The following is a 24,375-nucleotide window of genomic DNA, read 5'->3' as shown; positions in this document are numbered from 1 at the left end:
ACAATTTCGACAGGCGGAAGTTGATTGACAACTGAAAGAGTTATGTTGACTACTTAGACATCTAGTACACATACGGTTAGTTTTAATATAATTAAATCGATCATTAATTGTGAAAGTTGAAAATTGTTTACATTTATATAATTGAGAATGTGAATCACCTTTACATAAGGAACAATAAATGCGTTGCGTAGGATTAGTACCTAAAAATGTACGTGGCGATCGAGCGATCGATCGTTGATGCGACTGTGCACGACCACTGGCGGACGCGGCGGCGGGACCGTCCAACTTGGTGGCGGCAGCGGCGCCGGCGGTGCGGTTACACGTGCGTTGTAATATTTTTACGTGTTGACGTATAAATTTTATAAAATTTTCAAACTGCGGTATGTCATCTTCTCCTCTAATTGATGACTCATACGACTGCGCGGTAGCCTGATCTAATGCCTTTAATCCCATATAAATAAATATAAAATCATCCAGCTTTTCAATTTTAAGTTGCTTTAATGCTGCGATAGTCGACGAGAAAGTATCAATAAATTTTTCTAAGTTTATTGCCGAAGGACCGTTAATTGATTTTAAAGAAAATAATTTATCTAAATATGACGTTGCAAGAGAGCGTTTATCTTGATACTTGTCGATTAAAGCTTGCCACAATATAGGATAATTTTCGGCTGCTGGTACTAAGCCAGCACACAGATTTCTAGCCTTTCCTGACAGGTGACTCATAAGATAATGAAAACGTTCTGAGTCCGAAAAGGATTCATTGTCATGAATAACCTGTTTGAATGTTTCGTAAAAGAAAGGAAATTCTAAAATATCACCTGAGAAGACTGGTAACACAATTTGGGGGATCCTTACTGATCCCTGTTTGTTGTCTGGTAAAGCAGACTGACAAGCGGGAGCTGGAGTTCGCGAAGATTGAGGTTGTAACGAGACCGCCATCATCTTTATAGAATAAAACATTTCGTCAAAAGCGGTGAGAGATTGATAATTAACTACATAATCAGGGTTTAGTTCCAAATTAAGGAGAATAATTTCATCGACAATTTTAACATACTCGGTGCGCATTTGATCGATCAGGCTAACTTTTGCAATAAAAACATTACGATGTTTCTCCATTTTAGTTTTCGAAGATAATTCATAAATAGACTGAAGTTGCGAAAAATATTGTGCACGTTTTGCTTCATACATTTTTAATTTTGCGTTTGTGTTAGCCATTATTATTATTTATATATATATACTTCTTAAAAAATAACAAAGGAAAACCAATAAATGCGATATATAAAACTATGTGCGGTAATAACGTACAACTATACCTGTACTACCGTAAAAGGGCGAGCGATAAACAATAATAAAGTATAATAGGTATTTAATGTACTAAATACCTACAAGACAGACAGATGTACTTGTAGCGAAAATAAGTACACAAATGCGAGAAATGATGCGCGATATAAACTAGCATACATAAAAAATATATGCTTACTATGCTATAAAACTACTAATTAATAATGCGAAAAATAGGTACAACTATTATCTATATATACCTATATGCGAGAAAAATAAAATAATGCATAAAGCAATATTTTAAATATGCGGTGCGAGAAGTAAATCACAATAACGTTTTAAACACTAAAGCGCGTGACAAATAAATTTATATATACCTACTCATAAGCGGTAGTATGTAGGTACATAAGTGCGACAATACGGAATGTAGGTATCGACCATACATCTACAAAAAAAATATGCGAGCGAAACATAAACTATACATAAAGCGAAATCGAAGTGAGTGATGTCATAGAAAATCAGATAATATATCTATAACTATAACTAAAAAGATATAAAATAACTATGTTCACAACTATTATTTTACGCGGGAGTAGTCTAAAGCGTTGTTGTTAGTCACTGTGTCGATACACCACGTATAACTTAATCATAGGTACGTAGGGCACGATCTTTAACCGACATGTATTGTATAAAACAGCTATGCGAACGAATACTCAAACAATTTACAATAACCAGCGTATTATACGGCGAGTACTGCAAGGAAATAAAATATCTATTACGAACAGAAATAAAATCGCTGCTTATCAATAATTATTCAGATTAAATAGTGTGCTTTCCCTGCTCACTTTCTTGTGTAAAGACTACGGTAACCAACACTAACAATCTTAACATTCAAACACTACAATCATCATACATAATATTCGACAGGTAATATTGTTTCGTCAAATAGTATAACGACAACTATAATATTTCTAGAAGCTTCGATCGATCGAACAATATCGATATAATGCGGGTGAATGTGAAATTAAATGAACGAAACAACGCAAACAGATATAAAGCGAAATTGAAGAATTGAGCTGCGAGTTATGAACAATTCATAAGCGACATAAATATAAACTTATTTATTAACGAAAATACCAATGTATCGTTATATTTGTGCAACCGTGGTATGCAATTTGAATAGATCCTATTACATGCGCAATAAGGTTCAATATTACATGCGAGTCATTCACTCGACTTTCACAATAGGAAAAAATTAAAACAAATTTTAAATAAATAAATTGCGATTCCTATTGTGATCCGGCGACGGAAGGCCAATAAATGGTGCGGCGGTGGCTATGATCTAGCCTTCTTCGATGGACTATATTGTTGTATAGGAAACTGGCTGGTCAAATATGAATGACTTACCCTTACTTCAATGTGCTTGTTCTTCAGTGGGCCCACACGGTTACGGGAATCTCAGGAATTCACTCAGGTTGATTACAACTATTAAGACATGCGTGCGATATGAGTGCGACGTGCGCGCGCGGCGAAAGCTATGACATCACTGATTATTGAATTAGCCGGGAGGGGTGTCAATGCACATCAACAAACCAGGTACGCATCGCGTTTGGCGTAACCATATACTAATTCCACAGTTTATATTATCGGACTTATTGCAATACTTTCTTACTTTCTAACTTATTGCTATTTCATTTTAATTTACATTGTGCCTCTTTTCTCTTTACATTTCCTTATCCTCTATTCCTATTTCTATTCTATTTGCTATTCTTACTTCACTTTACACTTGTTCTATTTTAACCGACTGTATAGTCACTATACATCGTAATAATAATAATAATAATAATAATCTTTATTTACTGCTCACAAGGAAACTTACAATATTGACAAAGTAACAAAAGTATGTATTTAATCTAACAAGCTATGCTTACTTGCTATTGGTCTTTTGCTACTTTTTCTATTATTTTTCTGCTTTCTATAAATTTTTCCCTACTTTTCCGATTTCTTACTATTTCTTATTTATTTTTGTGCTAGACCGCTAGACCACCGTCGTTAAAGTTATTATTATTATTCCAAATACTAACGGTAATACATACATATAATATATAAATATAATAAAATTTAAGAAAATAATACAATGTAGGTATACGCATTGCAATTGCGTTAATGATTTTTTTTTTAATTCGTTATTAAGTATATGTTTATACGCCTTACCTTATGCACGTGGACCTTAGAAGTACAGATTTCGGGAAAGTCCCGGAAATTGAAAGTTTATCTATGACTAATCATCATAAACAAACAACCTTCAATTTTATATTTATATATGAAATCTTTATTTATTTTTATATATTATTATTATATATTATTGTATAAATAATTAAAAAGTGTTACTTTATTTATTTACTAGGTACCCACCGCCAATAAAAATTAAATTTAAATTGTGCCAGTTCTTGAAAAAGGTTGGTTGCCCCTGGTATACAAGGTTTTTTTATACAATGAAGGTGGCAATCAAGCTTACGGCCAGGGGCGGATCTACCTATCTATAAGAGCTTTTTGGGCTGCAGCCCAGGGTCCAGAAGGTACAAAGGCACTGAAACGATATTTAGAATATAAAAAAATATCTAGATTGTTAAAAAACCTAATAAGTTGGCAACCCTGAGACCAATCGACACATGCAAAAGCGCATCTATCGAAAGGAACGGGGCATTTCTCTGCGGGTATTATGAACTCTCGTTCTTATTACAAAAAATCTGTTAAAACTCGGACGAAACGTGGTCTAAATGGTCATGGTTTAAACCATTCCTAATGTTAATACTTGGAATAAACCTAACATTATTACGAATCCAGACCTAACAGAGGACTACTTAGTACTACAGTTAAATCGTTCATTATGTATTCCATACAGAAATCAGTCATTCATGTCTGCACCGTACAATTACGTTCCATTTTACCAGAAAACTGAAAAGATCAAAAATAATATTAGTTCAAATAAAATTGTATAAACTACAAATAAATTTATTTATATTTTTCTAGGTCTTCATTATAACTATTTCATTAATATGTAATATTTATTAATGTACTATTAGGCTGAAAATCAGTTTTAAATTACAAGTAGGAGTCCTATACGGAGGAAAGGAACGGCGAGATATTTTTATTGGATCGTTCGAATGGTGACTATTTCAATGTCAAATGAGTGAAAAAATAACAAATAACGTCTTTTTAATATTTTTATTGTCGTAAAATTTGCTTTAAATATTTTTAGTTAATATATTTTTAATTTAGTTAAAATATTTTTCCAAAAACTACAACTTACAATAGAATTTTTAAAATGGAGTTTGTATTTTTGCATTTAGACCACTGTTAAACTAGGGGCATCGCAGGTCTAACTTTAGACCATAGACGAATCACGATTTAGAGATAAACTTCATTTTGTAATAAGGAATACATTGGTGAATGGTTTATTACTAGTGCTAAACCAGGTTTATCTTTTTGTAATAAGGCCATTTAAAATCCAGTCAGTTTCCAGCCAGTCCAGTGTACGGCCTTAAACTGAATTGTTCTTTTTCGTATTATGATGGTCCAAATCTTGTTTTTGGTCGGTGTATTTTTTAGTTGAGTAATATAATTAGGTATATCTACTTAGGGGTCAAGTAGATTTAGACCAGAGCCTCACAAATTCACGTCCTGCTTACGGCCCATCTGAGGGTAAACGGTTACCGTAGTCTATGGACTCCTCAAACCCACTCTTGAGGGGGAAGGGGATTGATAGTAATGTGGACTAATGACCCCATTACTAGCATGTACCATGTCAGGTTGACCTCCACGCGGTTCCCCCTAGAAAGCATCGTGATAAATTCTTGGTGAATTTGTCACGATGGGCTAACTGACCTGACCTCATTCTCATCTTATCATCCTCCACTGGTGCCCCGCCAGCGTAAACCGTTAGCGCAGGCGGGTGCACCATTCCATTAACCTTAAAAAACCGACTCTTGAACTCACATTCTGAATGATAAAATCACTCATGAAATTTAATACATTTAATCATTATTTTAAATAAGTCCGAGGTTGATGGAATAAAAATACTTTATTTAACAATATAATTTCTGTGTATTTCCCACCATATTTTATTCAAGAATAAACATATTTTCTTTTTATAATTATATGGCAACGGAATAACCATATACAGCCTAAACAATTTTTTGTACTTGATTATTATTTTTATCATAATTATTCTTCGGATTAATGGTAAGAAAGGGTGTGTAATAATGAGATGACTGCGAACAGGGACGAATGGAAGAGAAAAACATATAGACAAACATCATTTTAATTATTTTGTTTTTTAAGGCACAGAACGCGTCGCTTACAATATTATAACGACCGCAAATGAATGGGATAAGGAAGAAGCAGATGATGCCGGGGGCGTAACTACCGCCGTATCTGCTGTAACAATTATACAGGACCCCTGAGCAACGGGGGCCCCCCAATATGCATAAGCAAAAATTAACTTCCCATTTTTTTTTATTTCACAAATGACAAAAGTAAAAAAAGCAATTTCTCTCATCAGCTATAAATCATTAGTAATATTATAAATGCGAAAGTAACTATCTGTCTGTTTCCCTTTTGCGCCAAAACTACTCAACCGATTTAAATGATATTTGGTACAAGGATAGTCTAGATTGTGAGAAAGGATATAGGCTACTTTTTAATGCGAAAAAAGGGTTGTAAGGGGTTGAAAAGGAAGATGGAAGTTTGTATGGAAATATTGTTATTTTTAAAGCTAGAAGGTTGCAACTTATTCTTTAAGCTGTTGATTAAATATACATAAATATGACATTCGAAATTTATAAAAATATTACCCTAAATTGAAATAGGGGATGCAAGCTACAATGATGAAACTTTTTTTCTTAGCCTTTTTTAGGTTACATTATTGAATATTTCTTCTTCATTCGGTCAAGGTCACTATAATATGCGGACGAAGTCGCGGGCACAGCTAGTGATTTAATAAATCAGTTTGCCGAAAAAAGGCAACGACACACTCTCCTTGCCTTTTTTATATTTAATTTGAATTGTTAATATATGATATGATAATTATGATGAATTTTATGCATTTTTCTTCTTTTGTGAGAAATCTTTACCCTTCGTAAGCGTCTCCAAACAAATTTTTATAGTGGGCCCCAAGGCACGCTACGCTTCTGGATGATGATGATGATGATGATGATGATGATGATGATGATGATGATGATGATGATATTCTTCGCATTAATATTGCAACGGGTAGAGCTCCTCCCAAACTTGGAAACGATCTTCAAATAATTTCTCACGTACTGTAAAATGTTCGCCCAGTTGCAAATACTTGCGATCAATCGGTGTCATGGCTGGCCAGTCCAACGTGGATAGTTCAGGGATCTTGGAGTTGTGAGGATTTGGGTCACTGCAGAAAAATACGGCAATTTTTTATCAATTTTTCATCCACACTCATAATCTTTTCATGATGATAATGGAATGGTGCCACCTACGCTAACGGTTTACGCTGGCGGGGCACCAGTGGAGGATGATAAAATGAGCATGAAATCAGGTGAGTTAGTACATACATAATATATATAGGAAACACTCAGACCGCTACAAACAATCATACTCATGAATACATGTTTGTAGCGTAGGAGGAAACAAACCTGGGACCATCGGAAGTACGGTGGTGTGCTAAACCGCTAGATCACCGAGGCCGGCAGGCACTTTAGTAGCATAATAGTAGATTCTATGGGCGTCACATAAAAACATGATATCGTTGATGCTGTTCATGTTTATAGGCGACGGTCACCACTTACCATCATGTGGGACGCCAGCTTGTTTACCATCCAAGTACATACTTGGATGGTAAACAACATGTAATTGTCTAAATTACATAATTTAGACAATTACATAAAGAAAAATGTAATGCATGCATTACATTTGACGGACTCGGTGGTGTAGTCACAGCTCCTTATTTTCGATGGACGCGAGTTCGATTCCTTGCATGGTACAAACATTTGTATTCATGGGTATGATTGTTTGTATCGGTCTGAGTATTTTCTATGTATAATATGTATGTATTTAAGAAAAAAAACTGTATCAGTTATCTAATACCCATAAAACAAGCTTTAGCTAGCTTAACTGGGTCTAGATGGAGCTGTGAATTGTGCTGAGATTATAACCCAAGCTCTCGGAAGGGATTGTTAGTAATGTGGACTCTCGACCCCATTGCTAGCAATGTACCATGTCAGGTTGACCTCCACGCGGTTCCCCCTGGAAGCCATCGTGATAAATTCCATATGAATTTATCACGATGTGCTAACTGACCTGACCTCATTCTCATCTTATCATCGTCCACTGGTGCCCCGCCAGCGTAAACCGTTAGCGCAGGCGGGTGCACCATTTCATTATCATATACAAAAAAAAACACAAGTTCTGCTTAGCTTGGGACTAGATGGCGCTGTGTGAATTGAATAATAAGTATGTCCAACGAAAATACACTTACCCATATTTGGCAAAGTTGTACCAAATGGCAATCATCTTGTCCACCATTTGGGAGTCATCACTGTCACTCACTTCAATGGTGGGGAAACGGTAGCTTAAGGTGAATAAGTAGATCAGATCGTCATGATGAGCTACACCTGTAAAAATATAGATAAAATTGGAGTGTCTGTTTGTATATAGAAATAACCGTTTTTTACTACATGCATATGAATATAAATATGGTACATACACCAAAATATTTTTTTTTTTTACAATTTTTGTCTGTCTCTGTATGTATGTTTGTTCCGGCTAATCTCTGAAATGGCTGGACCGATTTTGACGGAACTTTTATTGGCAGGTAGCTGATGTAATATGGAGTAACTTAGGCTACCTTCATTTTGGAAAAAATATATTTTAGAAAAATATAACTTGTTTGTTAAATTCCACACGGACGTAGTCGCAGGTACAGCTAGTTATTAATATTATTAATAATATTGTAGTGCGATGATTATCCTCATCACTGTATCTTTATATATGTATTGTGATGATGTGGCACTACATAATATAATATTTATTGTAGTATGTAGGTAGTGAGTATAGTGTTCACTTATTTGTTATTTATGTCTTCTTGTATGTAAGTTGTTATCGACATAATATCGGCTCGTTAGCCATAGCTCCACGTCTTTACTCCGCGGCGCTTGCGCAGGGAATCCCTTCCCTCTTGCGCACGGCGGTCCGTGTACGCTCGGCTCGAGACGATTGATAATAAACTGCTAGTGTTTCCACATACACTACAGTGAGTATACCAGTAAAATGATTGTAATATTTATTAGACATTATTAAGTTTATTGGTAGTTGCTATAAAGTTTATTAATAACACGTCCAGTCGACGCGGAGTTCGGACGTAGACTGATTTTACACTTAACTTAAATCTATGTTAATGAAGACGTAAATTCATGGAAGGGTCTCAAGTGTCGACAGAATTATTACAAGTGTAGGTACAATATCCATAGACAATAAACACAATGCAATTGTCATCTAGTTTTACTAGTAGGTGCCAAGTAGGAATAAACGTTTATGTACATCTATACAAAGATTCCTCCTAAGGCGCTAACATTTGTAGTCATTAGTACCAAGCCAATAATAATAATCTCAGGACAATTCACACAGCGCCATCTAGACCCAAGTTAAGCTAGCTAAAGCTTGTTATGGGTACTAGATAACTGATACAAATACATAGATATTTTTTTTCGTAAATACATACATATTATACTAGCTTTTGCCCGCGGCTTCGGTCGCGTTAATTTATCTCCTTAGGGATGGAATTTATTAAAATCCTTTCTTAGAGGATGCCTACGTCATAGTAGCTTTATGCATGCAAAGTCTCAGCCCGATCGGTTTAAAATTGACAAAGTTTCATATAAACTTTCATCCCCTATTTTATCCCCTTGAGGGTAGAATAATTCAAAATCCTTTCTTAGCGGATACCTACGTCATAACATCTACCTGCATGCCAAATTTCAGCCCGATCCGTCCAGTGGTTTGGGCTGTGCATTGATAGATCACTATGTCAGTCACCTTTGAGTTACATATATTTAGATTTAGATATAGAAAATACCCAGACAGATACAAACAATCTTACTCAGGAATACAAATGTTGTGCCGTGCGAAGAATCGAACCCGCGACCATCGGAAGTAAAGCGGTGTGCTAAACCACTAGACCACCGAGGTCGCCGAGATGTCGCATAGTCTTTACCTATTGGCTTTTTGGTGTCAGGATCCTCGTAATGGCTATGGTTTCCGATATAGTCAAATTCAGCATAATACACCTTTTCCGTTGAATAACGGCACATCAGGTTAGCCATTCTGGAAATTAAATTGAAAATATTAATTTGTAACGCAAAATTCTACCTTTTTCATTATTACATAGTATAAAACGAAGTCGCGGTCGCTGTCTGTCCGTCGCTATGTTTAAATCTTTAAAACTACGCAACGGATTTTTAATTGTTTTTTTTTAATAGATAGAGTGATTCTAGAAGAAGGTTTATATATATAATACATGTACACCCGTCCGAAGCCGGGGCGAGTAGCTAGTCTGATATATAAAATTCTCGTGTCACGATGGCTTCTCACAATATAATTTTATCCTTTTGGCGAATCTCTGCCAAAAATCGCAGTTATGGATACTAGGCAACTGATATAAATACTTAATTTTTTTTTTATGTAAATACATACATAATATACATAGAAAACACCCAGACCGGTACAAACAAAAGAAAACATTGAAGTGAAGTGCGCTAAACCGACCACCGTCAAATATTACCTATGTACCGGAAATCCAGTTATAGCATCTCCATAAAGTTTCCCCAAGCCATCTGCTGTGGCTTCATCATTGACAAGCTTTCTATCTCCAAGGTACGTCTCCTTCAACCTGCGTACAGCTGCTGAAGAGTTTCCTGGTGGCAGCATGAAGGAAACTGGAGCAATGCGCTCCCACTCTTCGTTCATGGTTTTTAGCAGTGATTCGTTTTTAACGACATCTGAAATGATTTTCAATCGACTGTAAGAAAGGAGTATGTATTGTCAGACGATTTTTTGTTTGAAAACTGGTTCTAGAAACTGAACAGTATTTTTTTTAATCTACTTTATTTACATACATTGTATACATATATATGTAAGAAGTACTAATTATGAATGACGACTTAGGCTTTGAAGCCGGCTACCGGAAGAGAAACCCCAAGTAGCGCCCTTGACTTGTGACACGGGTGTAGGTTTAAAAGGCCCTTTTAGAATGCATTAACACTCACCTTCACTACTTGCAGCTTCCCCCCAGGCCCAACTAAGACCAGGATAAACCCATTTCTAATACAATTCACTTTAGTATCCAAAACACAACCGGCACGCTCTGCGCTCGTCGACTGAACGCCGTGGCTCACTCAACGAAAGAGGATTATTCAACTACCGACCTCCGTATTTATAGACCAAAGTCAGTGTAGTAGGGAGAGAAGCGGGGGTAACGGTTATCTTATGACAAATTAGTTCGGTCTATAAATACTAGATAGCGTTATTTACAATATTTGTAATAATCTTTACATCGGGTACTTCATTAGTACTAAACACAAACTACCTTCTTTTAATATCATTTTAAAATATCCGATTTTTCTACCATATTGATACTCTAACATGTATGTTATAAATCTTGTATATAAAATTCTCGTGTCACAGTTTTCGTTCCCATACTCCTCCGAAACGGCTTGACCGATTCTCATGAAATTTTGTGAGCGTATTGAGTAGGTCTGAAAATCGGCCAATATCTATTTTTCATCCCCCTAAATGTTAGGGGTAGTCAACCCCTAAATTTTTTTTTATTTTAAGGCAAAACAACGTTTGCCGGGACAGCTAGTTACTTTATAAATTTTGCATGCCTGTACGCAGGCTGTAAATTATTCAATATTGCAAGACCTACTTGTAACATTGTATTCTAAAAAGAAATGAATGAAATGAATGTATATAATAATAATAATAATAATCTCAGGACAATTGACACAGCGCCATCTAGACCCAAGTTAAGCTAGCTGAAGCTTGTGTTATGGGTACTAGATATCTGATACATATACATAGATATTTTTTTTTTGTAAATAGGTACATATTATACATAGAAAACACCCAGACCGATACAAACAATCATACTCATGAATACAAATGTTTGTGTCGTGCGAGGAATCGAACCCGCGACCATCGGTCGTAATATATATACTAAACATGAAACTTTAAAAATTACTATTCCCATGCACGTTTGTCAATTAAGAAATAGTTCAAGTTCTTACACAGTGCTTTCCAGAAGAACTCGTTTCGTGTCTGACTGATAATGTAAGGCACTGAGTGCTTCTTGCCTTCTCGTATCGCGTCTGCAGGGTCCATCGTGAGGAAGCGTTCCTGTCCAAAATCAGGTTCCACCACAGCCGTCCAGAGACCGACTGGATCTGAATTGAAATGGTCCTAAAAGAAAGAGATTAAAGCATGCTTATAAGACCTCAATCCTTTAACACACAGATGCACTTAACAGAGAACAAAGCTACTACAGGTGCTACACATCTGACAATAGCCCAAACAATCCAATAAAAAAACAGAACAAAAGGGCGTAGAAAGCTGGAAACATAAGTGTACATGATTTTTTTTATTTATTACTAAAAATTGGTGAAGGAACATCCTAATGCCCAATTTACACTCAGCCCGAGTGGGCAGGGAAGTTAGCAGCGCGAGAGTGTAAACACGAGTGGATACACTTCCCATGCCATTGGCGCTGCCACTCGCGCTGCCCGGCGCTCCCTCGATTGTCGGTTTTTCGTGCGCGAGTCAAAGGACTGGCAGCGCGAGTGGCAGCGTGTTTTACATTCAGCCCACTCGCTCAGTTCTCGCCCCGCAATATTTCCGGCAGCGCGAGTGGTAGGAGTAGCGGCTGAATGTAAACGTAGCATAAAAAGATGACGAAATCTACTAAACCGATTTAATTGAAATTTGGTATACAGATAGTCTAGACTTTGAGAAAGGACATAGACTACGTTTTAGGGCGAAAAAAGGTGTTACGGGGCGGCAGCAGCAACGAAAGAGTATTAATTTCTTCTTTCACTTATATGTATTTTTCACTTCGAGCATCTGAACCGAACTGGTCTGTGCACACAATATAGTGGTTCTTTTTAAAGTCAGTAGGTAGGTGGGACTGTTATGGTCAAATCAGAACTTATATCTTGTACTCAATAATAAACATGATTATATCAAACTTCTAGAACATACATTTTATGTCATAATTATAATTAGATTTAATCTTTACTATTTATATATTTACTTTAAGTTTATAAGCATAAATAATATTTATTAAATAAAAATATATTGTGGTGATTATCTCACTCAAACCAGATGACGTTGTAGTCGCTGAAATCTGCTTTAGCGGGGCACGCTGGCTAACGGTTGCCGTTGACGGTAACAAAGGGTTGTAAAGGGTTGAAAGCGGGGATGAAAGGTTGTATAAAGGTTATAAGGTAAAAGGTTCTACTTAAATAATCGCCATTTTTTAAGTAGAACGATGATACTAGTTTGGGTTATAATCTAACTAAATATACTTTATTTGATCAAGATCACTATTCCTCATGGACGAAGTTGTGGGCACAGATCTGAATAAAATAATCTTTCTTCAAACACTACCTTACCCACGTAACTTCGTCTGCATCATACTTACTTAAGATTTATCATTACATTTCACCCAATTTACATAATATCTTTTTACATTATGTTACTGTAAAATTTCATCAAAATTCGTTCCGTAGATTTTACGTGAAAGAGTAACTTACATGCATCTATGCATACTCACAAACTATCGCGTTTATAATAGTAGCTGTGCCCTCGGTTTCACCCGCATGTGTTATTCTGATGTATAAATTTTCATCAAAATCTGTTCAGTAGTTTTTGCGTGAAACAGTAACAAAAATCCATCCTATCATCATAACCATCCTATGGTCGCGGGTTCGATTCCTTGCACGGTGCTGATATATGTTTTAATTTTTTTTATTGGTTTGGACTTTGGATCTTGTTCTACATATATTATGTATGTATTAAAAAAATTGCTATTTCTACCAGTTTTAGTATATAATTTAACTTACAAAGAATCCTTTCAATGAATATCCTAAGTCCCTATAAGGTTTAGATTTCAAACAAGCTATAATTTCCTCCGAAGTGTTTGTGTGGGAGCAATTCAGGAGTATCGCTTGCTTCTGCGCAAGATGGAACTGATGGTGAGGAACTGGTGCCTTGGAAGTTGCAGACCCACTCATTGATATACCGCGGTGGAAAAGACCTGAAATATTTCCATTATCATCATTAATAATATCGCAATAAGATCGCTTTTGAAATGGGCTTTATAACGTAGAATAATTGGTCTATTCATTTTCTGTGTATAATTAATTAATTATATATATTTTTTTATAACACAAGGGACAAATGAGCATGCGGCTCACCTGATGTTAGTGATTACCGCCGCTCATGAGCACCCGCAACACCAGGGGAATTGCCAGTACGTTGTCGGCCTTTTAAAAAAGAATAAGCTATTTTCTTGAAGATTTCAATATCGTATCGGTTCGGAAATACCATTGCTGAAAGGTGATTTCACAATGTGGTCGTGCGTTCCAAAAAGTTTCTAGAAAACCGCACTGTGGAGGACCACCATTCGTCCAGATGATCAGGATGGTAATTTAGTTTCTGGCGGGTGGTACGGTGGTGAAACTCAGCTGCTGGTATTAATCCGAACAATTCCTCAGAACACTCCCCGTGATATATGCGGTAGAAAATGCACAGAGATGCAATATCTCGCCGCAAAGCAAATGGGTGGAATCTGTCACTGATATAGATGTCACATATGTTTCTTAAGGGTCGGCAACACGCATGTGATACCCCTGGTGTTTCAGGCGTTCATAGGCTACGGTAACCATTTACCATCAGATGGGCCGTAGGCTTGATTGCCACCATCGTAATATAAAAAAAAAATGGTTGAAGAAAAGAATATTTGAGAATTGGCGATGGCATCACTCTTTTCTTCGCAGACTGACATATAGTTAAGTCGTTTCATCTTTGTAGTAAATGTTTTTTTGTTATTTAAATAAAAGGAAATATGCAGGCGTAAATTTGCAAATACATCTACATTTTTTTTTATGGATGATAATGGCATGGTGCACCCGCCTGCGCTAACGGTTTACGCTGGCGGGGCACCAGTGGAGGATGATAAGATGAACATGAGGTCAGGTTAGTTAGCCCATCGTGACAACCTCACCACGAACTTTTCATGATGGTTTCCAGGAGGAACCGCGTGGAGGTCAACCTGACATGGTACATTGCTAGTAATGGGGTCATGAGTAACAATCTCCTTTCCCCACATCTACTACCTTACCTTTAGACATAGGTGAAACCATGTGGAGCATGACGCTCCTGGAGCCAGCACTGCATCCAGTTATAGTGACGAGGCCTGGGTCACCGCCGAAAGATTTAATATTTTTCTGTACCCAGCGGAGTGCAGCCACCTGGTCCTTCATGCCGTTGTTACCAGGAGCGAATGCGTCCCCAGTACTGATGAAGCCTGGAAGATATGTTGGTTTGTTGACAAATATCTCAAGTAGAATGTCTAATGGACCAGTCGAGGAACCATCCTCGACTGGTGGTGACCATGTACCAACATGGTTAGATTTTCTTTCATATTTGAAACTAATGGCGTGACAATTTTATTCAATACTAGCTGTACCCGCGAGATCGTCCGCGTGGAATTTAACTTTATTTTTCTAAAATAAAAGCTCATTACATCAGCTACCTGCCAAAAAAAAAGTCCCGTAAAAATCGGTCCAGCCATTCAGAGATTAGCCGGTTATTTCAATATTACAACCAGACACTCCAATTATATTTATAAAAAATGTTATTTTGGTGTATGTACCGTATTTATATTCATATGCATGTGGTAAAAAACGGTTATTTCAATATTACAAACGGACACTCCAATTTTATTTATGTGTATAGATTTTGGGCAAGGTTAGGTTGGAGCTAAATATTACAAATGTAGTGTGCCTACATTTATAATATTTAGTTCCAGTGTAAAGTCGTTGAGCCCATGGAGCCCGGAAGCCAAAATTTTGACGTGTATTTCAGCACGGCTCATCGAAGTTACTCATGACCCGCGAGCTGGTAGCTACTTTGCCCAGAACCTAAGTATGGCCATTCAAAGAGGCAACGCTTCCAGTATATTAAGGTTTCTTAAGGGTCGGCAACGCGCACGTGACACCCCTGGTGCTTCAGGCGTCCATAGGCTACGGTAACCATTTACCATCAGATGGGCCGTATGCTTATTTGCCACCATAGTAGTTTTTTGGGTACGCTACCTCCATGTGCGATGGATTACAAAGATTCTTTTTAATGTTTTATAAAATAATATAATAATAAAAAAATATATAATACAATAAAACTTTATTTGAATAAAGGATTTTCTATTCTGTTCTATTATGATATAAAACAAGTTCATAGAAAGAATATTACCAAGAGTTGCGAGTCGGTAGTTGATGGTGACGAGTACGATGTCTCTGTCGAGGAGGTAATGAGGACCAGCGAGGTCGCTGCGGCCTGTCATCACATAGAACCCTCCCGCGTGGATGTAGAATATCACGGGAAGAAGATTTGTGCTGTTGGACAAAAGAGAAAAAGAATGTTGGATCAATAGAATAGGAGAAGTTCAGGCTTGTGTTGACTAGCTGGGCTTAATTTAACGAAATGGTAGATACCCTGGTATATAGCCTATGCACGACAAGTATCGGCAGATTCTGCCAAACTGAAGAGGAAACGCCGCTTCACATCCTATGTGGTTGTAGCCCACTCATGCATAAACGAAATATCTCCTTTGGAAAGTTTACACTCTTTCCCGAGGAGATAAAAACGATCGCTCCTAAGTATATCCTTCAATTCTTGTCCCTGACGGGTCTAGGTAGCGAACTCTGAAAAGGGCGAGCACAATAGATCTATGTAGGTCGCAGTGCTACAGGTGCTACACCTCTGACAATAGCCCAAACAACCCAATAAAAAAAAAAATACCCTGGTATATAAATCCGATTTATTATTTGTTTCTTATATAATGTCAAATTTATAACCTTCTAGCAACCAAACAAAAATTACTCCTCTCTATCCTAAGGTTGCCTGGAAAAAATCGCTATTTAGCGATAAGGCAGCCCATTGTTACCTCTATATTGTAATTGTTGTTGTTTTTAGTTGGTGTACATATTCATTTATGTAATTGTTATTTTCTTTCTGTGAGAGGAACAATAAAGAGTTTTTCATTCATTCATTTCATTATAAAATAAAATCGCTGTTGAAAAATAGGAGTTGGTGATAGACGGGTGAAAATTTTTATATGTGTTTTTTAAAGCCACATTATGGAAAAAAAGTCGCAAAAATAAACATAAAATGATAAATATTGACAACCCTTATCACAAAGGGGTATAAAAAATAGATATTAGTTAGTTAATAGGTTTAGTTTCGGAGGAGTATGGTAACTAACATTCTGACACGAGAATTTTATAATTAAGACAAGATGTGATATTCTGATGTATAAGTTATATTATTGTAAAGTTTCATCAAAATTCGTTTTGTAGATATTGCGTGAAAGAGTAACAAACTTCTATCCATCCATACCCATAAATTTTCGCGCTTATAATAAGTAATAATAAGGTAAACCGAATATTATCATGTGACGCCTGTGATACCAAAATTCAATTTAATTCCAATATCTTTATTCATGTAGGTCTTTTACAGACTTATGATATGTCAAATCTACCGTCAGTTTGGAATGATTTCGAGATGAGAAGAACTGACAAGAAACTCAGCTCGTATTCTTTTCAAAAAAATATTGTACATAATACAGATTCATTTTTAAATTTAAATTTGGAAGGATATAGTGACCACTAAAGATATGTCATTCCGGAGTACTAAGATGTCTTTTACCCTGCAATTTCTCTGTCCAATCTGCACCCTACAACCCAAACACAGGTTACAAAAGAAGCTGCTTGCTGAGATCCACTCAGACTGGGTGTAGACTCAATAACGGTCGGAATTTGATCACCATTAGAGATGGTAACAGTAGTCAAGTTTCCACACCGAATATTTGTGGTCTCACACATGCTAACAAAACATAAAACACTACAACACTGACTATTCTATTTAATACACGATCCTATAACATTTTCTAGGTTTGCTGGAAGAAATCTCTTTTTAGAGATAAGCTCTCCCTTGTACATTACATTTATTCTGTATAATTTTTTTTATTATGTGTGTGTGTGTACAATAAAGAATATGAATATGAAAACAAGCTGCTTGGTGAGATCCACTCAGACTGGGTATAGACTCATCTGGTACTGATCGCCATTAGAGAAGGTCGTAACGGTAGTCAAGTTTCCACACCGAATATTTGTGGTCTTACACATGCTAACAAAAGAACAAGCTGCTTGGTAGCTGAAATAGGCGAGGTCCACTCGAACGGACAAACAAAGAGTACATCAAGTAATTGATAAAGTAAAATAATGCTATAAATATATCAATTCTATTATCTCTACGATAACACATTCGATAAGAGATTATTACATATCAGTTATTAATACACCTGATTTGTTATTTTGTATAAGTATAATGAACATGTCCAAAGTCATTGACTTTTTATTTGAATTTGGGCTATTACAAGATTTTTTTTTAATTTATCATAATGGTGCACCCACCTGCGCTAGCGCTTTACGCTGGGCACCAGTGGTGGATGATAAGATGAGCATGAAGTCAGACCAGTTAGCCTATCGAGACAAATTAATCTGAAATTCATCACGATGGTTTCTAGGGGAACCGCGTGGAGTTCAACCTGACATGGTACATTGCTAGCAATTGGGTCCTAAGCAAGATAATTTAGACCTGCATTGCGATTTGTGAAGATCGTGCTCGCCCTTTTTTAGAGTTTGCTACGGGCTAGGCCCGTCTGGAAAGATGAGTTGAAGAATATTCTTAAGAGCAATGTATTTTTTCTTTTCAGGATAGTTTTTTCTAGATAGATAGGTCTTTACAGACCAGCTGCGGCCAACAACATTAAAATAGAGGTTTACACCTTCACTGGACTTTTGGGGGCGACTGAGATGACACTCAAAATCAGCGATAGGACTTAAGGAGAGGGTGAAGACCAGCTCCTATCTGATGGATACGACTTTAGTCTAAGGACATCGCTAGTGGTTCAAACCTCGACAGTGGTTTCCTATTAAATTGGACAAAAATTCCAAATGTTTCCTAATGGATTGGAGGATGAAGATTCTTTCGTGAATGGAGATATTTCGATTATGCATGACTACAACCACATAGGATGTGTAGTGGCGTTTCGTCTTCAAATTGGCAAATAAATCTAGCTTGCTTTGCTTTGACAGGATCAATAATCATAGCCTTATTTTTATCCTACTATTTGGAATAAAAGTATAGAATAATTGCACTCATACGGGTTGTTAATATTGAAGAAATGACTCACGTATTACTTCGGGGTGTGTAGACATTAATTCTGAGGCAGTCCTCATCGATTTCCACTTTCGTAGCTGGTAATGGGCATGCTGGACCTTCCTTGCTTGCGTCTACTTCATCTTCATAATGATGGATCAGCTTAGGTGGCTGAAATATTCAATGTTTTTTGTATAAATATTAATTGATTGAAGTCGGTGTTATTTTGGGGTAGTCCATTTGCTCATTCTTCTTGTGATGAATCTGCATTCCTAATGAGTGGTAGAATCAAAATATGACTATTCAAAAGTGCTTGTAATGAGTTTATTTGGATAAAGATTATTTCTATTTCTAATACATTTATTCATATTATTTTATTTATTTCCGCTATCATTAGCATGTATTGAGTGCGAAAAGCTAACTGCCGCAAAATTTTAGTTTTGTTTATTTTAAATCTTATACATAAAATTCACGTGTCACAATGTTAGTTATCATACTCCTCTGAAATGGCTTGACCGATTATTATGAAATTTTATATGCATATTCAGTAGGTCTGAGAATCGGCGACTATCTAATTTTCATACCTCAACGTTATAAGGGTTGTCCATCCCTAACATTATGTTTTTTTATTTTTTGGGCCAAATTTTTATTTGTATTATTTTATAATGTGTCATTAAAAATACATACAACCCTAAATTTTCACCCTTCTATCACCAACCCCTATTGTATTATAGCGTTATTAATTTATATGGCAAAACGTTTGGCAGGACAGCTAGTATATGTATATGCATTCTTGAACGGTATATATTTTTTAAAAATAGCAACAGATTAAATATATAATAATAGCCTAAAAATATGTACTTGTATATATACATGTACATATTGCCATGTTCTCTTGAAGACATCCAGAGAAGCACCATTTAGATATAATTAATTAAATATTGAAGGTATGAGTTACATAAAATCTGTATGGTGTCAAAATATATAAATAAAATCATTATATTCAATTAATGGTTTACCTGAGTCCTGGAACCAGCTCAGAGGGGGGGGGGGGGGTCATGACCCTCATGACCCCCCCTGGATCCGCCGTTGGGTGGAGTTAGTCATAAAAAATATGCTGAAAAGAGGCTCAAAGATAGGGTAGACGAAATTCTTAGCATTCCACTAGCACATAGCATTTCACTGCACCGAAGCCGGGTCCATGTGACAGAGAAGGACACTCCGAGCAGTTCCCGGGACTTGTGACCCGGGTGTAGGTTTATGTGAAATAATACTTTTAGTAATTGAATTAAATATACCTGAAACCTGAATTCTCCAACAGCTGGTTCAGCATATCTGATGCCTCTGTAAGCTTCAAAACGTCGCCCGCGACGTGTCTCCATCCAGGATCCAAGGAAGGAGCCGGATGGTGATACAATTCGTGGAGCATCATCAGATGCCTTTGGATCTATAAATAATATGAATGATATATTTCAATTTTCTTTTGTGTTCTTATGTTACACAAGTTTTTACAAACATGATACCACAAGTCTTCAACACAAGTTTGATAATCTCGTTGGTCAAGTTACATCTATCTCACCCTGAGGTATTGCCATTCCGGAGGGACCGTTCAAGCATTACGTAAGCAGATGTATTACAATTATGTCCCCCCCCCTCCCCATCCTCCTTGTCAGCCAAAGTAAGCAAAGCTCTTACCCCTTCCCCCTATGCTTACGTAAACATTTTTTAATTAATGTATTGTTTTTTTAGCAAAGACAATGTGAGGGTTTGCCATTTGCGTAAAAAGTAAATAACTACCGATTACATAGATACATCACCATCTATTATGTAATCGGTAGTTAATTGACAGCCTCGGTGGTCTAGTGGTTTAGCACACCGCTTTACTATCCGATGGTCGTGGGTTCGATTCCTCGCACGGTACAAACATTTGTATTCATGAGTATGATTGTTTGTATCGGTCTGGGTGTTTTCTATGTATAATATGTATTTATTTACAAAAAAAAATGTATCCATGTATTTATATCAGTTGTCTAGTACCCATAACACAAGCTCTGCTTAACTTGGGACTAGATGGCGCTGTGTGAATTGTAGTGAAATATTATTATTATTATTATCTATCTTACTCCCAATCTCAGGACAATTTGTATAACGCCATCTAGTACAAATCTGACAAAACTTGTGTTATGGGTTAGCTATACAACTCATATACATACATATATACATAGAAAACACTCAAATCGATACAAACAATCATACTTATGAATACGAAAGTGTGTACCGTGCGAGGAATCGAATCCGCAACCATCTAAGTAAAACGGTGTCTTAAACTAAATCGCTAGACCACCGAGAGCGTCAAATGGATAATCGTCAATAAAATCTATACATATAAGTAAAATTGAAGTGTCTGTTTGTAATATTGAAATAACCGTGTTTTACTACATGCATATGAATATAAACACAGTGCATACACTAAAATAACATTTTTTACAATTTTTGTCTGTCTGTCTTTTTGTTCCGGCTAATCTCTGAAATGGCTGGACCGATTTTGACGAGACTTTTATTGGCAGGTAGCTGATGTAATAAGGAGTAACTTAGGCTACTTTTATTTTAGAAAAATAAAGTTAAATTCTACGCGGACGAAGTCGCGGGAACAGCTAGTCTTATATATTTTACATTATAAAATATATACCTCACCAGAGGCGGATCGTGAATTTGTAGGGCCCTAGGCTAAATCTACTTAGGTGTCTACCTAATTATATTACTCAACTAAAAAATACACCGACCAAAAACAAGCGACCAGAAATTCCCCGTTCCTTTCGATAGACGCGCACTTGCATGTGTTGATTGATCTCAGGGTTGCCAACCTTATGATAGGTTTTTTAACATTCTAGATATTTTTTTATATTCTAAATATCGTCAAAATCGGTCCAGCCATTTCAGAGATTAGCCGGAACAAACAGACAGATAGACAAAAATTATAAAAAATGTTATTTTGGTATATGTACCGTATTTATGTAGCATGTAGTAAAAACGGTTATTTCAACATTACAAACAGACGCTCCAATTTAATTTATATGTATAGATAATAATCTAACCTGAGTCTGCATTTTCTTGTACCCGGTGTCCGTCTGTCTGTATAATAATGAAACACAAGAACAGTAATTGAAACCACATCCTCGCTGTATGACAATATTGTGACTAACTACTATGAAACTCTGTATGATTCTTATAACCATACGAGAATAGGTACACAACTATATGTATAACTAGCTACTCCCGTGACTTCGTCCGCGTGGAATTTACCTTTATTATTAAAATTAAAATAAAAGATTATTTTTAAATAGCCTAAGTTACACCTTATTACATCAGCTACCTGCTAAAAAAAGTCCCGTCAAAATCGGTCCAGCCATTTCAGATATTAGCCGAAACAAACAGACAGACAGACAGACAAAAATTTAAAAAAATGTATGTACCGTATTTATATTCATATGCATGTAGTAAAAAACGGTTATTTCAATATTACAAACAGACACTCATATAAAATTATTTTAAAAAAATAAAGTTAAATTCCACGCAAACAAAGTCTCGTGTACAGCTAGTATATATATAAAATTATATTTATATGCAATATGAGTGAATATGGTCGATCAGGGACTACGAATGTAGCTAATAATACAGAACAGGTCCTGATAATCATTGATATGCCTAATGAGTTTTTTAAACTCGTTTCCTTGAATAATATCTTGTAAAGTTTCCTTAAAATTATTTAAAAATACTCCTGAGATCAGTAACTTTGAATGAATTATTTATCCCTCTATTGTACCCAAACATACGCCTCGCCGGATGGTAATCTACTATCTATCTCTAGTACCTTTGAATACTGAATTTTTTATCTCGCTATTGTAACCATACGCCTCACCGGATGGTAATCGTCCACAAGAATCATTCACCGCTTGCAATCAAAGAGTTCACTATTGCAACAGTACAAAGAATAACAAAGAAAAACTATCACAGATAAACAAGCCTATCTTATTTATATATATAAAAATTACGTGTCACGTTGTTTGTCCCCGATGGACTCCTAAACTACTGAACCGATTGCAAATTTGATTTACACATTGTGTGCAATTTGATCCAACTTGAAAGATAGGATAGCTTACATCTCAATTTATAGTCGCAATATTATTTTATTCAAGAACCTTAGCAACAGCAACGCGTGGCCGGGCCCTCTGGTAGGCATATATATATACATATAAATAAAATTGTACTGTCTGTTTGTACTATTGAAGAAACCGTTTTTTATTATATGCATATGAATATAAATACATACTCCAAAATAACATTTTTTACAATTTTTGTCTGTCTGTCTATCTGTTTGTTCCGGCTAAGCTCTGAAATGGCTAGACCGATTTTGACGGCACTATTATTGGCAGGTAACTGATGTAATAAGGAGTAACTTAGGCTACTTTTATTTTAGAAAAATGTAGTTAAATTCCACGAGGACGAAGTCGCAGGAACAGCTAGTATATTATATAAACAAGCAAATACATAAATAATTAGTATTATTTATATTTCGCAATTATCAACATAAATACTAAATTAATTTTACGGCAAAATCGCATTTCATTGCAATTTTTTTAATTTTTATGTTCATATCTTTACATTTATACAGTTTAATAAAAAAATGAAATCTCTCTCGCTGTCTCTACGCATACATCTTTTAAACTACGCAACGGATTTTAATGCAGTTTATAGCAATAGATAGAATGACTCAAGAGGAAGTTTTATATCAATAATACATGTACACACGTGCGAGGCTTTGGTGAGTAACTAGTTATTAACATTTCGCAATTTTGAACAAATTTTTAAATTATATTTATGTCAAAATCATATTTAATTGCAAACTCTTTTTATACGTAACTATCTCTGTAAGAAACGTTTAAATTGACAAAATAACATTAATATAAAACGACATATATTAAGAATCAATATAACTTTATTGTACAACTAAGAACCTAAAATTAAAAAGCTTATGTCCAGACATGTGGCGGCGTGGTGGGCCCGGTCATTGGGCTCCCTAAAATATGGTCGAGCGCAGTGATGGCTGGCTCATCCGTCATACTCGTGAACGAGTGCTGCTTGTAGCGACTGGTCTGCTCTTATCACTACGACTGATTTAATCTTATTGCATGATTTATATTTGACCAAAAAAATTATTGCTTGTTGGTAGTTTGTATTCACACGTTTCGACTTGTAAATGTAAACTTACAAGGATTATTTAAAAGAGCAACACACAAGTTTCTTGCTCGTTCTTCTTGTGATGAGACAGCTTTCCGAACGAGTGGTAGATAAAAAACAAATTGTTATGACTATTCAAAAGTGCTTAAATTAAGTTTATTTGAATAAACGATTTTCTATTCTATTCTATTCTTAAAAAATATAATATAATAACGAAAATAAATAAAGAATTCATGCCCACACGCTGGATCGGACAGTACGGATTCAGAGGAGCTTCCTCCCGCGTACACTTAGATTGTGGAATGAACTTCCTGCCGAGGTTTTCCC

General features: G+C 36.0%; 1 protein-coding gene across 1 annotated transcript; it reads right to left on the bottom strand.

Annotated features, from left to right (window-relative positions):
* Positions 1 to 6,508: 6,508 nt before the first annotated feature.
* Positions 6,509 to 21,984, bottom strand: LOC131849975 (juvenile hormone esterase-like). The gene is made up of 11 exons (XM_059200114.1): positions 21,906 to 21,984; positions 20,109 to 20,257; positions 18,845 to 18,981; positions 15,841 to 15,983; positions 14,711 to 14,896; positions 13,431 to 13,624; positions 11,601 to 11,772; positions 10,097 to 10,313; positions 9,530 to 9,639; positions 7,796 to 7,931; positions 6,509 to 6,712 (listed from the first exon to the last, which is right to left on the bottom strand). Exons 1-11 carry the CDS (start codon positions 21,982 to 21,984, stop codon positions 6,541 to 6,543), a joined length of 1,695 nt encoding a protein of 564 aa, XP_059056097.1. The 3' UTR covers positions 6,509 to 6,540.
* Between the last annotated feature and the right edge of the window lie 2,391 nt (positions 21,985 to 24,375).

This window comes from Achroia grisella, unplaced genomic scaffold, assembly GCF_030625045.1.
Source record: "Achroia grisella isolate CSIRO2021 unplaced genomic scaffold, CSIRO_AGI_Agris_v1 utg669, whole genome shotgun sequence".
Taxonomy (NCBI): Eukaryota; Metazoa; Arthropoda; class Insecta; order Lepidoptera; family Pyralidae; genus Achroia; species Achroia grisella.
The sequence above is the reverse complement of the archived record's forward strand: the minus strand, read 5'-3'. Positions and strand labels throughout refer to the sequence as shown.